The following is a 15,982-nucleotide window of genomic DNA, read 5'->3' on the forward strand; positions in this document are numbered from 1 at the left end:
TAGTTATTAGTTAAAAGATATAGTTAGTTGCTATTGATGACAACACGGTGCTAATTTTGACTTTTGTTTGAAGTCAGATTTTCTCGACACGTTAACGTTGTTCTTTGTGTGGCTTTTTTGTTTGTATTTTGTCAAGGGGGGGGGCGCTTTGAGTTATGTTGGGGAGGGACTCCGAGCGGGACAGAAGTGTCTTTCATTACACGCTGACCATTAAATAAAAAAAAAAAAGAAGTGGATTTAGTGTTGCGGTGGCTGTGAGAGGATGAACTGCTGACAAACCACAAAAGCGTGTGTGTGCGGGCGTTTCATGAGAACGCCTCCTTGTGCGCTCTCTCCTGAGCGGCCGGACCGGGCTGCAAGCGGCGCTTTGATTTCCATAGCCCCGCCCCCGGCAGCGCTCCGGTTACCCGCCCCCCGCGTCGCCATTGGCTGGTACCGGCTAATTATGCAAGGTGGTCTATCCCCGCTGGTGGGGGGGGGGGGGTGTGGCCAAATTGTGAAAGAAGTCCTTTAGCAGGCTTAGAATAGAGTGCTTTATTGAGGATATCTCACAGGCTCAGTCATCAGGGGACCCCCTTAAAAAAAAAAAAAAAAAATTGCAAGATTGTTTACCTAACAAAACTAAACATCAGCTCCAGCTCCGGCTGCTGCTCGTTCATTCCCAGAGCAGAATGCAAGGAATCCCCAGTATTCCTCACACGCCGCGGAGCTGAAGGACCAGCGTGAGACCCTCCGAGACCGCTTGTACCCCCCTCCCGAGCTGGGTTCGAGTCAGGGCCTCCTCCATCCGCTACCCCCCTAGGGTGGCTGAGGCCATGCCGCCACAGCCGCTGTCCTCCTTGCTTTGCGCCCTGCTGCTGTTGCTGCTGCCGCCTGGAGGGGCGGAGGCGGCCGTGCCCCTGGAGGACTTCTACCCCTTCGGCCCGGAGCGGGGGGACGCGCAGACGGTGGCCCAGGACGACGGAGGCTCGGGACTCCTTGACATCTCGGTGGCGTTCCCCTTCTTTGGAGACAAGCACACGGGACTCTATGTAAGTGTGTTTATGTCTTTAAGTGTGTGCATGTGTGTGTGCATGTGTGTCTGTGCGGACTTGGCGAAGGAAAGTGACAGGACTCCAGGGGGATGAGACGGAGCAGGGGGGCTGGCGCCCGGCCGCTACACCGCAGAGTTTCTGCATGTTTTGCCGCGTGTGTGTTTATACTGCAAAAATCGGACTTTTACCTTTCCAAATGTTTTCTCATGATCTCAATAATGTTCTGTGACAAAAGAAAGAGTCATCTAAAATGTTCAATCCATTTCCCTCCCTCGTAATGGACGCAATTCCCCCACTCATCTTTATCTTCAACTCAAAAGCTGTGAAAATGATGCAACCACAATCAACAGGGACGTGTTCGTCATTTCACTGGTTTACAAACTTTATTTCGCAAACAAGTCAGCCCCTTCCACACCTACTCGTTGAAAAATGAAAACATCAAATAATTGTCTCACTCTTCTAAAAACCCAAGATGTTTTCCTAAAGCTGAAATATCTGTCAAAAAAATACGATTTTATATTACAAAACCTTTTTCTGCAAAAAAAACATTATTCTCATAAAAGAATATGATCTTTATTTGCTGAAAAATCTGTTTGTGTATGTTTGCGTGCATGTGCATGTAACCTTCATTTGCGCCGTATTAAATGTTTGCCGTACCGTGCGACCCGCAGAAGAACTTTTCACCGGCTTTTCACGCACACACTTTGATGTTCCTTAAATCAGCACCACCTGTTGTGTGCGGATGCATCTCCTCCTCCTCCTCCTCTTCCTCCTCCTCCTCTTCCTCCTCATATCTTCAAATGGCCACCAGGGGAGGCTGAGGAACCACAGCAACAATTGGCATAAGTCAGTCAAGTTAGTCACCTTAGCTGCTTTGGAAAGTGCAGGAAAATGTTGCAGCCCATTTGAATGTAAAAAAAAAAAAAAACTTGTTTGGTATGTAACTTGAATTTTCCCGTAGCGCTTACCTAAGGATATCAAAAGAGAGCCCTATAAAGAAAAAATCCTTTTTTTATATAACGAAATATTATAAAATAAAACATATAACAATAATATAATGCATAATAATAAAAACTAAATACATAAAAATAAATATAACAATAAGCACAGTTCACATTGATACAAGCCTAATAATAAAATAAGAAATAATTGATTTAACTGAAAAAAAAGCAAAGTGAAATATAGCATATGTACAATTTCAATATTGTACTATATGGTCTCATCTTAAATTGTATAAATATCATAAAATTGACTGAATCGACTAAATGCTGAAAGCGCTTTCCATATTCTGCCCTGCCTTTATTTTGGTCCACTGTGATTGACAAACAAGGAACCTCAGTAACCAGGCAGGCTGTCGCTGTGTTGTTGTGCTTTGTGTGGGGGAGTTTTCACATGTTGCTGTGGGATCCCCTCCCACCCACCCCCCCATAAGCCCCCCCCCGCCCCCTCCTCCTCCCACGCCTCAGATAACATGGCAGGGGTCTTCCCCCTGGAACTGTCCAGCTGCTTTATCTTAGAAATGACCAATCAAGGCTTAACGCAACCCAGATGTCAGTCCCGTGCGCCGCGGCTCCCAAAACCGAGTGGCCCCCTATTTTTTCTTTTTTTTTCACCGTACATTTTAACGCAGGGGTTCGGGAGCGTGAAGGTCAGGGAGGACAGAGCACATGTTTGGAAGCAGATGTGAGCAAGAGATAGTTACGATCTGCCGCTTTTTATTGCGAGAGAAAGTGGAGAGAAAGAAGAAGTAGGCGGTGCCAGGAGTGAAACACATGATGCATGCACGTAGAAGCTCACAGAATATCTGGCCAACATCTGCAAGCGCTCATCTCTAAAGATGTTTTTTTTTTTTTTAAATGCTCTGTTTTGAGCAAGTTCGTAATAGTTTAGCTTAGCATAGCGTAGGTAGCGCAAAAGCCACTATACTAAGTTCACTTAACTTTTTAGTTTGTTTTATTTAGGAAACCACCTATGACCTTATTTCCACTGCGCCGTAATGTCACAACTCACATTTATATATACTATTGTCACTTAGCGTAGCCTAGCGACTAGAGTGCTAAAACAAGAAGTGGGAATGCATGGGGAGGGGGGCTTTTATGCCCACTTGTAATGACTCAACTTAATATATATGCACATGATATATATGTATTGCTTAACGTAGCACAAGAGCAATGTGCTAAAACAAGTAGGGGAAGCCTTTGACATCTTCTGATCTACTGGCTACTAGTAATGTCACAACTCACTTTACATCAAGGCCTATAGTGTATGTCACTTAGCTTAGCATAGTCACAGAGAGTTAAAAGAAGTTGCGCTCTCAGTCGGGGGAACCCTCTTATGTCTCGTTATCAACTGCACGGTACAAAACAAGTCATTACGTTCCAAAAATATTTTTACTTTTGCCACCTGTGCAATGTGAAAAAACAGGAAACGATGCTTGAAAGAAAATATGCGACAAAAAAAAGAAGCAAAACAAGCTCACAAAGCTCGTTAATGAGATGCGAGATGTTCTCACTTGCCGTGTGTTGTTACGTTTGGCAGCAAGTTGTCGAGATTTGTCAAGACATAAACTGACTATTTCCCTTAATTAAAAAAGGAGCCCCGCAATTACCCGCAGAGTCGGCACCGTATTAAAGTTGTTCTGAAAGGGATTTATGAGGCGAAAAGTCTTTGGAGTAGCGGAAACGTCCGTCTTTTGACAAGAAAGAAGTAGTGTTTCCCCTCCTGTTGACGCCTGGGCATGGTCTCCTCCGTTCGGCGGGTTTGCTTTGGCCCGGCGTAAACCACATCAAAGTTTGTTGTGCTCCATAAAAGCGCCGATGCCGGCAGAAACGCACCCAAGCTAAATCCAGGATGTGTCCGCCACTCAATAAACTCCCCCTACCAATCCTCCTCATTTTTTTTTTCTTTTTTTAAAGAAATACCGACAGAGATGTTTCTCCTGTGAGTCTGACCTTGGCTCTGTTTCGCTGGGCAGCACTTGAACCCGTTCACTCTCTCACATAAGTGCAAAGCCTCAGACACCATCCACCACTTGCACGGACAAAAGGTCCTCAGTTCGTCTTAAACGCTCGTAAATCCGGTCTATATATACTTTGTATATATTTACGGTCTATGTGTTCATGTACAGTTTATCCAATGTCATCGGAAGGCTCAGAAACACATCATTAGCGCTTTGCTCCGCAGGCGTGGGAGCTTCACAACTCCCAAATAGGCGTCCTTTTTAATTCCCGCTATCGGATGGGCCGACCTCGGCGCCCGTGTTCCGCAGTCTTCCGCAGAAGTCCAGGTTCTCACTCCGTCCCGCTGATGCGAAGGGGAAGAAAACTGTGCTGGGGATCATTAACTGAGCTTCCGTCCTTGTAGCCAAATAAAACTTCCTGGGCTGTTTTTATACCAAATGATGTTTTGAAGGCGTCAAGCCAAAGCTGGCCGGGTGCCTTCGACTGACTCTCCCTTCATGTTTTTGTTGTCACATGCTGCTTGGCCACGCGGGCACAGAGGCAAAGTTCATCTCCTTCAAACCTTCCTTCCTACCTACTGACATAACTACCGACTATCTACCGACCAAACCGGCTTAGCTACCTTCCTACCTAGCTTCCAACTACCTACATTATCACTGACATAAGCATTTTGAGTTTTTTTTTAAGGGAATTATAAATCAAACGTATTATTATTAAGCGGAAGACGTGTGAACTTTCCATCCGCCTGAGTGACTTCCCAGTTGAGAATCTCTCGGTTTGCTCAGCTGCAGTCTGTCCTTCCACGAAATAAATAAACCTCGCATGTGTTTGCCATTGGGGAAGTGCAAACATCCATCACTGAGTCACTGATGATTCACTTCTCTCCTCCACAGGTGAACAACAACGGCCTGGTGTCTTTCCTTCGGGAGGTGTCCCAGTTCACCCCCGTGGCATTCCCCATCGCCGGGGACCGCCGAGTCGTGGCGCCTTTCTGGGCCGACGTGGACAACCGGCGGGCGGGACGCGTCTTCTACCGACAGAGCCGCGAGCCGCTCACCCTCCGCCGGGCGTCCTCCGACATCCGAATGTACTTCTCAGACCTACCTGACTTCAACGCCACCTGGGTGCTCGTCTCCACCTGGCACCAAGTCACTTTTTATGGCGGCAGTTCTACCACGCCGGTATGGAGGTCCACCTCAAACCATGATCGTATAGACACAAACGAGTTCTCTTGTCTTTCTGCAGGTGAACACATTCCAAGTGGTGCTCATCACGGATGGCGAGCTCTCGTTTACCATCTTCCAGTACAACAACATCACCTGGACCACCGGAAGGCACGCCAGTAGCGGGGGGGACGCAAATGGCCTGGGAGGCATTGCAGCGCAGGTAAGCATGGTTGACAGGAAGGAAGGAAACTGTGATTCGTTACTAGGCTCTGATTGGCTACCCCACTTCCCGCCTTTCCCCAGGCAGGTTTTAACGCCGGTGACGGTAAAAGGTACTTCAACATTCCCGGCTCGCGCACCCAAGACGTGGCCCAGGTGGAGACCACCACCAACGTGGGCTTCCCGGGCCGCTGGGTTTTTCGCATCGACCACATCAATGTGGAGGTGGGCGGCTGCAATAACTCAGGTAGGAGCGACACCGGCTTTTGACCAACCGCGAGGAGTCCCTTTCACGCGGTGATTTGTTCCTCCAGCGTCGGTGTGCCCGCACCTGAGGCCTTGCCTTAACGGAGGCCGCTGCATCGACGATTGCATCACTGGAAATCCCTCGTTCACTTGCTCCTGCTTGTCGGGCTTCACCGGACGCCGATGCCAGATCAGTGAGTCGGCGGCGTAATAGTAGCACGAGCCCTTCCTGTGTCTGGACTGTGCATTTCCGGCACTAACACAGAATTTGCACACCTCGCACAGTTTGTAAAAGCCGTCACCGTACTTTGCAGATGTGGACGAGTGCGCTTCGTTTCCCTGTCAGAACGGAGGAACGTGTCAAGACCACGTCAACAATTTCACCTGCCAGTGTCCACCTGGATACACTGGCTCTCTGTGTGAAACAGGTAATCACTGCTTATGTGTAAAATCTGAATTGCAGTAACAGTAAAGGAATTCAAACAAATAACACGAGTTGATAAATAGATGTGAGAAATTCACTCTTCAATTCTGCGGCGTTCTCGTGAACATTCCCACAGCCGGGCGATGTGAAGATGTATCCGACCTCTTGTGATACTTTATTTGACGGCCAGCGGCGCATATTTGCAGCACGAGGGGAGCCGCGTGGCGGATATATGAATCGGCTGAGTAAATATTGAAATATGGATGTAACATTCCGTTGCAGATGTGGATGAGTGCAGGGACGGGCCGTGCCTCAACGGCGCTCTGTGCGTGCAGACTGCTGACAATTTCACCTGCGTGTGCCAGCCGGGCTACACTGGCGTGCTGTGCCAGACAGGTGGGACACAGTCTGTCAAGGTGGACAGTCAACTGCCGTTTATATAAACAAAAGTTGGAGACGTAAGCACCTAAAAGTGGCACAAACAAATGAAACATTACTGCTAGCTTTATGCTATCATGTGATGTGAAACACCATAGATGGGCTAATAGAAATTAGCATCATTGTCAGGTTCACTGTACTTTCATCTTTTTTTTTTAGTTTGTATTTCAATAATAATTGGATTTTGTGTCATTTTCTGTCGTAGAAATGGACAAGTGCGACTCGCGGCCCTGCTTGAACGGAGGCCAGTGCGTCAATCACGGCTTCAACTTTACCTGTCTTTGTCCCGCTCCATTCACAGGAGTCGTCTGTGAGTCAGGTGAAATTCAGGTCAAAAGACCTTTTTGTCTACCGTGTTGTCACGTGACGTGACCTAATTATTAATTGAATTCATCATTTTGTTCCCCACAGAGCTAATGGAGCTTCAGTTCAATTCAACCGAGTCCAAAAACCAAACTGGTGAGCTCAACTTTGCCCACATTTTTGTCGTCTTCTTTTTTTTTGATCATTTTCGTCTTTGCCTGCAGGTTCGTGCCAGCCGGACGAGTGCGGCAAGAACAGGATCTGCCAATCGGACGGCGACTCCGGCGCACACCGGTGCTCGTGTGCTCCGGGATACTACGGCGACATGTGCCAAGGTAAGCCCGTCCGCGTCCTTGGAAGAGGTAGCATGCTGATGCATCGTTGTAATTATCCATACTGACACATTTGAGTTGACCCGAGGGTTAGGCGGGCTGCCTCCTGTAAATATTTCTTTTATGGAGCATTCTTTATGAGTTTACCAACAAAAGAGGAAGCGCTTTTGTCTAGACGGCCAAATGTTTGTTTATGAGGGGATGCCGCAATCTGTGGTATTCAGTCATTGCTTCCCGCTGCGCAAATATGAGGCTACTTATTTGCTCCTCTGGAGCACGGCCAGCACGCCACACTGAGTATCAAAACAGACGCAATTTGGGAGAAAAAAGGGAAAACGAGTCGTGTCGTATTCGGAACGCGGAGACAAAATCATACTGCGAGAATGAATTCCTACTTTTTAAGGATATCAAATAGTTTTTACAGTTTAGCAAAAAATAACTTTTTTTATTCCAATTTTCAAGCCCAAAAAATAATTATTTTTCATCATATAAGTGAATCTGCCCCTTGCTATATGTTCATTGAATTGGAAGCAAATGGCGTTAAAAATGCATCAATATTCAGCTGTCTGGTATTTGATGCGTTTGACCCCGCCGTGATGGTAAAATCCGACTAAAACCTTGACACTTTGACTTACGAATACCTCTTAATCCAAAAAAGCCATGTGGAGAATATCAAGTGTTTCTATGTTGATTTGCGGCGGCGAGAGAGCAGAACCCAGCAGCATATCGTGCCTCGCCGTGGTAAAGCTCTTTGATAGCGGCGCTTCGGCAAACAGCATGCAACTTGTCACCCCTTAGCGCAACTAAGCGTCTCCTAAATCTTCCCAAATGCTTTTCTTGGAACGGCTAGTGGAGCAAAAAAAAAGAAAAAGAAAAGCAAGCAGGACATCAGCGAGCGCCTCATGGCTTCAAAGGTAGCCAATGAAAGAGCACGTTGTACTAATGAAGCTACCGCTAATGGGCCCCAGGGTTCTCCCCACATCGGTTCCGTATCACGAGAGGAATAAACTTCAAAGGCCTGGCATTTTTCTTTTGCGTGATACGGCTGCTTCCTCCGCCTTCAATTAGGATGGAGAACTTTTTTGTGTTAGTTGTCCCGCTCGGTCTCCCACCGGTGTTCCAAAGGGTTCAATTTTGGGGCCCCTGCTGTTTTCATTGTAATTGCCGCCTTTGGGTCCCATCTTAAGAAAACCTGGTATTTCCTTCACAGTCAAAAAAAAAAAAAATGCTTTCTCATCCAGGTCTTTCATGCCTGAAGGAAATCATGGGAAAGGTGTGATTATTCTTCATGACTTGAATTTTATACATCAGGATGTCGGAATGAATCGGTTGAGGAATGTGGAAGCAGTAGAATGTCAAGTAGCAAAAAATATTAAGAGATTTTTTTTTGTGGGAGCAGTGTGTGTGAATGCGCTTCACCGTTGACACAATAATAAGTCACATGGCAGCTAATCAATAACAAGATGAAAGACGCTCGGTATTCACTACAGATGGTCGCCATTCATTCACCATTCCAGCTCGCAGCCTGCCTTTTGTTTACATTTGGATCAGCACCCGAATCCACTCGCTAACTTTTGCTATTTTGCCTGTCTGCAGAGCAATGTCTGTGTCAGAATGGCGGCGTCTGTGTGGATAGCAACGGGACGTGCAAATGTCCCGCCTCCTACACGGGCCTCTACTGCCAATTCGGTAAGTCTGGACTCGACCCGTTTATTGTTTCAAAGTGGCCTGTTCAACAAATCGATAACTGTTGGTGATTTGCGTTCAGAGGTGACGCAGACGCCGTGCAACAACAATCATCCGTGTCCCGACGGGGGTCCGTGTTTGGAATACGGCGGTGCGTACCTGTGCACGTGTCAGACCAGTGCTGCAGAACTGGACCAGCAGGACTTTTACCCTTATGGTAAGAGTGCTCATTCAAGGCCACTAAGACATTTACAAACATCCAGTGTATTTGTTTGGTTCATATTTTTGTAGAATAAAGTTGTATTCTCGATTAATTAAAATATTTAAATGGAGATTTTTTTTTTTTTTTATTTAATCATTTTATTTTCAAATAACAAAAGGTGTAATATTAATAATTTCTTTAATTTTTCCAATCTGCTCAAATAGCCCTCGGCAGGCTTGCGGTTTTAACAGCCAGACGAGACGGAAGGAACACAGTCAAGTGTCGCTTTGTGTTTTTCAGTACAGCCCCAATCCGTCTGCGACTCGAGCCCGTGTCTCAACGGCGGCTACTGCTACGAGCGCGACGGCGGCTACACGTGCCAGTGCACCCACGGACACTGGGGCAAGCACTGCGAGAAAGGTAGGGTGGGCAAGCCGACAAAGTCACAAGAAGAAAAATGAGCAAATGTTACCTACGTGTGGTTTTAGTGCGACTCAATACGTGCGCCTCCGGTCCGTGTCGCAACGGGGGCTCGTGCAGGGAGGAAGCGGGCAGCTACAGATGTGTGTGCCCTTACAGGTTCACCGGAAAGCACTGTGAAGTGGGTGAGTGGGCCCTTACACAAATGGATTTAATGCATTTTAGAATGAGGCTGTAACCACTGAGGGGGCGGGGCACTGAAACATCAAATCCGGAAAAGTACCAGATATGTTCCAGATGCAGCAAATGCTTTCATTTTTTTGAAGAATTTTTGTCATTTAGGGAAGCCAGATCCATGCTCATCCAGTCCTTGCGTGAATGGAGGGACGTGCTTCCACTACATCGGGAAGTACAAGTGCGAGTGCACCGACTTCTTCACCGGAAGACACTGTGAGGTCAACACTGCCACGCACCGTCACGCAGGTCAGCCATCTCTTACCCCAAAACAATCTTGTTTTATTTATAGGTTTTTGCAACCAACGTTGCTCCTATAAAAAGGAAAAGCGACTTTTTTTTTTTCTTCACAATCATTTTTACTTAAATTTTGTAATGTTACACGCTGCCCCAAGATAGGATAATATTTTGGTCCGATTCCACCTCTAATCTGACGCAACCTCGTGGCGCTCCGATGACCCTGGCCGTGTCCATGTGACGCTAATCTTAGCGTGGTTGCTGCCCTGTAGCGGCACAAGCCCGTGTACAAGTAGAAGCGAGTAAAAGTTATTTCAAGTCAAAGTCCAGGACATATGAGCATTGAGGCCAAGCTCATTTTAGTCTCAATGTGCCCCTGTTGCTAGTGCCATGTCCTGGTGGCAACTTTATAGTTTTTGAAATATTTAATTGAGTGATTTCATCTTCAAATAAATGTGTTAAAAAAAATCCTTGTTTCTAATTCATAAGCTCAATGGATGTGGTTGCCAAGTAACATTTTATTTCCACTGGTTTCCTGGTGGGATTGAGCCCAATGAAATCTGCCTAGCAACAAGTGACAATGTAAACATGACTCAGGAAGTAGCCTCCAAACTGTTTTTTCACTTTTTGTGGAAAATACAAAATTCTTTTTGCATCTCTGTTTTTTCTTCTTAAGAATTTGTTTTCTTTCCTCGACGTTCTTTCTTGCTAACAAACGCCACTTGGTTGTTGCAGAGATGGGTTGCGGGCCGCCGCCGCAGGTGGAGCACGCCGACGTTCAGTTCTTGTCCACCTTGCCGGGATCGCTGGCCGTTTACCTGTGCCAGGCGGGATACGTGGCGGTGCCCAGAGCCACGCAAAGTGTCTGCGGCGTCCAGGGCGACTGGAGCCAGCCTCCCGTCTGCGAAGGTGCGTCACAACAACCCGCAATCCAATCCTCAAATGGATTCCCATAAAACAAATGATGCTAGTTAGTTCTATCCTTCCTCCAGAACTCAACGGCTGCTTATCTGAGCCGTGCATGAACGGCGGGACGTGTCGCAACCACGGAGGCTCTTACGTCTGCGACTGTGAGCAAGGCTATAATGGAAACCAATGTCAGACAGGTAAGTGCTTAATTGTTTTTGTCAGGGTAAATTATTTCTAATTTGCACTCTATTCTTTGTAAGACGTCAACGAGTGCTTGTCGGAGCCGTGCAAGAACGGAGGAACCTGCGAGAACCAGCCGGGGTCCTATTTGTGTCGCTGTCCGGTGGGCCTCAAAGGACGCCACTGCCAAACGGGTACACATAAAACATGCTGACTGTATTATTTGTTACAAAACAAAGACCTCAAACATGCTCGTTGTGTGTGTTTGTGTGGATATGTGCGTAGAGCAGGACAGCTGCGAGTCCAACCCGTGTCTGAACGGCGGCGTGTGTCGTGCCTCCAAGCGGACGTACGCGTGCACATGCAAGGATGGCTTCTTCGGCGACCGGTGCCAGATGTGTAAGTGACTTTCCCCTCCTCCCTCTCATCTTCCTCAAGTTCAGCCAGTTCACACTTTGTTTGGGAGCAGCGCTGTAACAAGTGTTTGACTCTGTCGCCCCCTAGTGGAGGACCCCTGCGTGCTGCACCCTTGCGGGAGCAGGGGTGAATGCAGAAGTGACAGAAGAGGCAACTACGACTGTGTGTGCAAAGCCGGACACACGGGGAAAGACTGTGAGAAAGGTCGGACATCTTTATTTGAGTTTATGTACTATTTAGAAGTTTTCATTTTGTTTTTTTTTACCTGGCTTGTTCCTAGATCTGCTGCCCCCCTCCGGCCTGCACGTGCAGCGTGTGGAAGAGAGCGAGTTGGAGCTACGCTGGGACCAGCCGGAGGCGTCCTCTATGGCGTGGCTGAGCGGCTTCGTGGTGACGTACGCGCCGCACGGCCGCGGAGGCGCCCGCAAGGTGGACTTTCTGGACCGGCAGAGCCGACGGCACGTCCTGCGAAGTCTGGTGCCCGGCCTGCTCTACAACATCTCCACCTACTCCATCAAGCGCAACGCCAACAGCGACCACGTCAGCAGGCCAGCCACCGCTCTCATACGCACCAGTCAGTGGCAGACACACTTTTCTCACAGATACTACTAAAAGGCTCACATACACAACTGAAATGTGTTCGTCTAATACTCTGAAATGCGCTCATATACTGAAATACATGTCAATAGCATGTCACTCGTGTGTGAAAGCATTTCAGTCGTTTTTCTGTCAAGCGGTTACACTCATGTTGACGGTATTGTTTCTTTTCAAAAAGGGCCTCGGCGGGTGGAGCATCTTCAGGTGCTGAACGTGACGGCGTATGACGTGCGGCTGAGCTGGAGCCTCAACCTCAAGGCCACTCGACACGCGCCCGTCAGCAGGATTCGAGTCACGCTAACATCTGAGGACGGTGGTCAAACGCAGACAGTCCTGCTCAACACCACCACCAGCGAACTTGCCTTCAGGTCAGACCCTGAAACAGTCACAAATCACGCCCAACTATCAACCTATCTCGTAACCTCCAATTCTACCCACCAACTAGCTAGCTGCCTACTTAGCTAAGTAGCTAGCTACTTAACTACCTACCTTTTAAAGTTGTATAAATCCCAGAGCTAGTAGGCAGGAATTAAAATGCTCTGCTTGGCCAAAGTGTGTTTTTGTTCTTACCACTAGGGGCTGCTGTTGCACAACTCTGTAATGTAACATCGACTGTCATGATCTTTTCAGTTCTCTGCTTCCTGCCCACAAGTACACGGTGGACGTGTTGGCGCAAAGTGGACTCAGACCCGATGAGTTTCCCTCCACAAGCCACTCGGCAGGACCCTTGCACTTTTGGACACGTGGGATTCCTTTTTTTCTAAATAGAATTGATTCCTCGCCAATTTCAAGAATATACTACATTTAATTTGTTTTGTGGTGTTGCCTGCAGGGCCATCCCCCCCACAGAACTTGTCGCTGGCCCACGTGACCGCCAACTCGGCCGCCATCACCTGGACCCGCCACCCGGGGCTGGTTTCGGACGGCTTTGTGGTGAACGTGACGCGAGGGCTGACCACCAGGAGCCGCTTTCTGCCCGGCGGCCTGGTGGGCTCGTACACGCTCCGAGAACTGACGCCGGCTCAGCTCTACCGCCTCGCCCTCACCTCCGTCAAGAAGGTGGGACAGGAGCAGATCCACAGCCAGCCTCAGTACCTGGACTTCACCACCTGTGGGTACCACAAGTCCACCTGACAATTTGACATTTGAATGAAGTTTTTAAATGATTGTGTTTCTTTGGGCTCAGTGCCGATGGAAGCCAGGCCCGGAAGAAGAGAACGACCGATCAAGGAGGGACGAAGGCTGTCTCAGCCTCAGACCCAGGGAGGTGGCCCGGAACCAAGGTGGGAAAATACCAAAAAAGATAATACCAAAAAATAATACTTGTACTGACATGGATGTTCTCTCCAGATACACTGAACTGATTGACAGGAGAGCAAAGATCACAGCCAAGTTCACACACTTGCCAAGAAAAGCCATTCGACATCGGCCCAGTAAGCAAAGTAAAACACAGTGCGGATTTAAAACTGCATTTTTTTAAAAACTTTCAGCTATGTAGTATTTTGTAGTATACATATATCGATGTAGTTTTGGCCATTTCAGTATTTCCACCCATTTTAGCTTTTCTACATCTGCGTGTTTGTGTGACGTTTGTTTACGTTAAGGAGGTCCCCCCCCAAAAAAATCTCTCGCTTAAGTCGTTCCATGTGTGTCTCTAGATTAGGCAAAAGGATCTCTTGGGTTGTTTTTTTGACATGTCAAGATGTGTTGTTATGCTTTGCTAATTGAATTATGCTGCCGATGACATCATCAACTCCAAAATGGTGACTACGGTGTGTTCCAGAGCTCCTCAATTCAAGTTACTGTAAATTTGTGAAGCTTTTATTATTTTTTTTTTTCATTATATTTTTGCTTGGCAGAAGCCCAGCCGCCGGTTCGATTGGAGAGGATGGAGGAGACCACAAACAAAATCAGCCTGGCGCTGGAGATTCAAGAGGAGACCACATCCGGGGCGAAACTCGGTAGGTGTCGAAACTTGAAGTTTTGAAGATTTGGACCACCATGCTGCTTTGGATATCGAGAAGTCTTGGGTATTTTTGGGGCAGCGATGATATCGAGTGGGCTTGTTTTGTTTCAGAGTCGCCTCAGGACTGTCTCACTTTGACCTGCCTGAATGGCGGCACATGCAGAAATAACAGTGGCGACTCGCACGTCTGCGACTGCGCCACTGGGTTCAAAGGCGCACAGTGTGAATTGTGTATGTTGACCCACACACACACACACAAACACAGCTACATTTGGTTTTAGTACATGAAACCAAGAATACGTTTCAGAACCACCCCAAAGGTGAAAAATCTTATAAATCATGGAGAATAAACTTGATAGTTTTTCAACTACTAGATGACTCGTAGGAGAACAATCAAGTGTGTTGACTTTTGTCCTGGATTTGAACTTGGTATCTGTGGCAACCAAAGCAAGAATCATAGAAGACTTTAATCACCCCCCTTACTTGTCACATGGCAATTGAAACTTCTTGGACACATGGTGGCCAAAGTGACAAGTTTCTTTCCTTCACACTGTGGCTTGCTGCTTTCTGAGTATGATTTTTAGCTTGTGGTCAAATGGGTCTGTGGTGCAAAACCTAGAAGAGCTCTCTCCGTATTGTCACCCAGAGGATGTTTTTTTCTGCAACCCTGCAAGATCAACATCAGCAAAAAAGAAATAAATACTTACAAAAAAATTAACTGATTTGTAGGTACAAAATAAAGTTGGTCAGAGTAAAAAAAAGCCAAATAATCACATTTTGATGTTTTGTTTTTGCGCAGCGTGCCAGCGAGTGCCTCACCCGTGCACCCGCCTCTACTCAGAGACAAAGAGCGAGCCCGTGTGGGAGGGCGACGTCTGCCATTACGTGTAAGTATCCCCCTTTGTAATGTTATTTGAATCTTTTTTCAAGAATTATTCAAAATAGATACTTTAAATTGTCACTCATATTATTAATACAGAAACAACTGTTGGGTATGTTAAACAGTAAAAAGAAATATACACTCAAGAAAAAATTTCCATCTTTGAATTTCAACTTTAATTTTATTCAATTGCTCACAAGATTGTGACTATTCTCAGCCTGACTTTTTTTTTTCTAATCCTCCGTTGTTCCTTTTGTTGTTCTTGCAGGTACAAAAGAACGTATAAGGTACAACAGGATGTTTGCTACCAAGAAGTTTGCGAATCGACGCTTCAGAAGAAAAGTCAGGGTGAGTTTGGATCTGATGTCACAATAATAATAAATTGAATCAAAAAAATTACAATAATTTTCATCTTCCATAGTAACAGTCAGAAGAACAAGCAGACAACAGTGAAGGTTAGTCTGCTTTGCTTTAACCACAAAAAAAATAATGATCACAAATGGCCAAAAACCCGCATCTGATGTTTTTTTTAAATTCTAGAACATTTGGAGGCCAGCACAAGGACCGTACCTATGGAAATGTCCATGTTGGTGTTAATAATGTCCGTGAACTAGCTGGTTGCAAGATAAGATAAGACGAGGTTCCGCTGGTGTTGTTGATGGACATTCATGTAGTAACATTTCAGGCTCCAGAACTCTGACAATCTCCTTGCGAATTGCAAGAATTCATCTCTCCCTATCTCTGATGATGGCGCAGTGTTTTCTTTGTAAAATAGCTTGATTATTATTGTTATTATTATTTTTGTTATTTTTATGTATTAGCAGGCATCGCTGCTCGTTATGCTGTACATAGTGTTCATAGGCCAATTTTGTAGGTGAATATTTTAATAATAAAAATGTTAAAATGTCCATTTGGGTTGGTGCCTTTTATTCTGACAGTCATATTTTTTTTACAGTACAAGCACATTTATAATACCCGAATAGCGTACATATGGATGAATTGCATAATTTATATTGAAGTTGTTACTTTTTGTAAACCTTTTAACCAATAACAAGTACCACAGCACGTAAAGTTATATTTGAGCATATGTGTGACAGTGAATCAATATTCAGGTATGTGACGTCATGATTTC

The 15,982-nt window shown here is 46.3% G+C and overlaps 1 protein-coding gene across 3 annotated transcripts; it reads left to right on the forward strand.

The window, feature by feature from the left end:
- Positions 1-82: 82 nt before the first annotated feature.
- Positions 83-15,760, forward strand: sned1 (sushi, nidogen and EGF-like domains 1). Of its 3 annotated transcripts, none has more exons than XM_037250416.1 (32): positions 83-1,031; positions 4,888-5,175; positions 5,240-5,380; positions 5,464-5,626; positions 5,694-5,819; positions 5,940-6,053; positions 6,332-6,445; positions 6,693-6,806; positions 6,899-6,946; positions 7,015-7,125; positions 8,719-8,811; positions 8,891-9,025; positions 9,311-9,430; positions 9,499-9,615; positions 9,773-9,913; positions 10,637-10,810; positions 10,894-11,007; positions 11,071-11,184; positions 11,276-11,389; positions 11,495-11,611; positions 11,688-11,981; positions 12,183-12,372; positions 12,635-12,747; positions 12,837-13,115; positions 13,191-13,287; positions 13,355-13,446; positions 13,864-13,965; positions 14,082-14,201; positions 14,770-14,857; positions 15,119-15,198; positions 15,272-15,305; positions 15,391-15,760. In XM_037250416.1, the coding sequence occupies exons 1-31, from the start codon at positions 816-818 to the stop codon at positions 15,301-15,303; spliced, it is 4,161 nt and encodes a 1,386-aa protein (XP_037106311.1). In that variant the 5' UTR covers positions 83-815; the 3' UTR covers positions 15,304-15,305; positions 15,391-15,760. The 3 variants fall into 3 exon arrangements, with proteins under 3 accessions (XP_037106311.1, XP_037106312.1, XP_037106314.1); XM_037250417.1 differs by having other exon boundaries at positions 13,355-13,437; XM_037250419.1 differs by having other exon boundaries at positions 6,899-6,945; positions 7,038-7,125.
- Positions 15,761-15,982: the final 222 nt, after the last annotated feature.

This window comes from Syngnathus acus, chromosome 4 (assembly GCF_901709675.1).
Source record: "Syngnathus acus chromosome 4, fSynAcu1.2, whole genome shotgun sequence".
In the NCBI taxonomy this organism is placed as follows: Eukaryota; Metazoa; Chordata; class Actinopteri; order Syngnathiformes; family Syngnathidae; genus Syngnathus; species Syngnathus acus.

What these genes read in the sequence shown, in the direction of transcription:
- sned1 (XM_037250416.1), top strand. Translation starts at nt 816, where the DNA reads ATGCCGCCACAGCCGCTGTCCTCCTTGCTTTGCGCCCTGCTGCTGTTG. An exon ending in AGGAGTCGTCTGTGAGTCAG is followed by an intron (nt 6,807 to 6,898) that starts GTGAAATTCAGG and finishes TGTTCCCCACAG; the next exon opens with AGCTAATGGAGCTTCAGTTC. An exon ending in TGGAAACCAATGTCAGACAG is followed by an intron (nt 11,008 to 11,070) that starts GTAAGTGCTTAA and finishes ATTCTTTGTAAG; the next exon opens with ACGTCAACGAGTGCTTGTCG.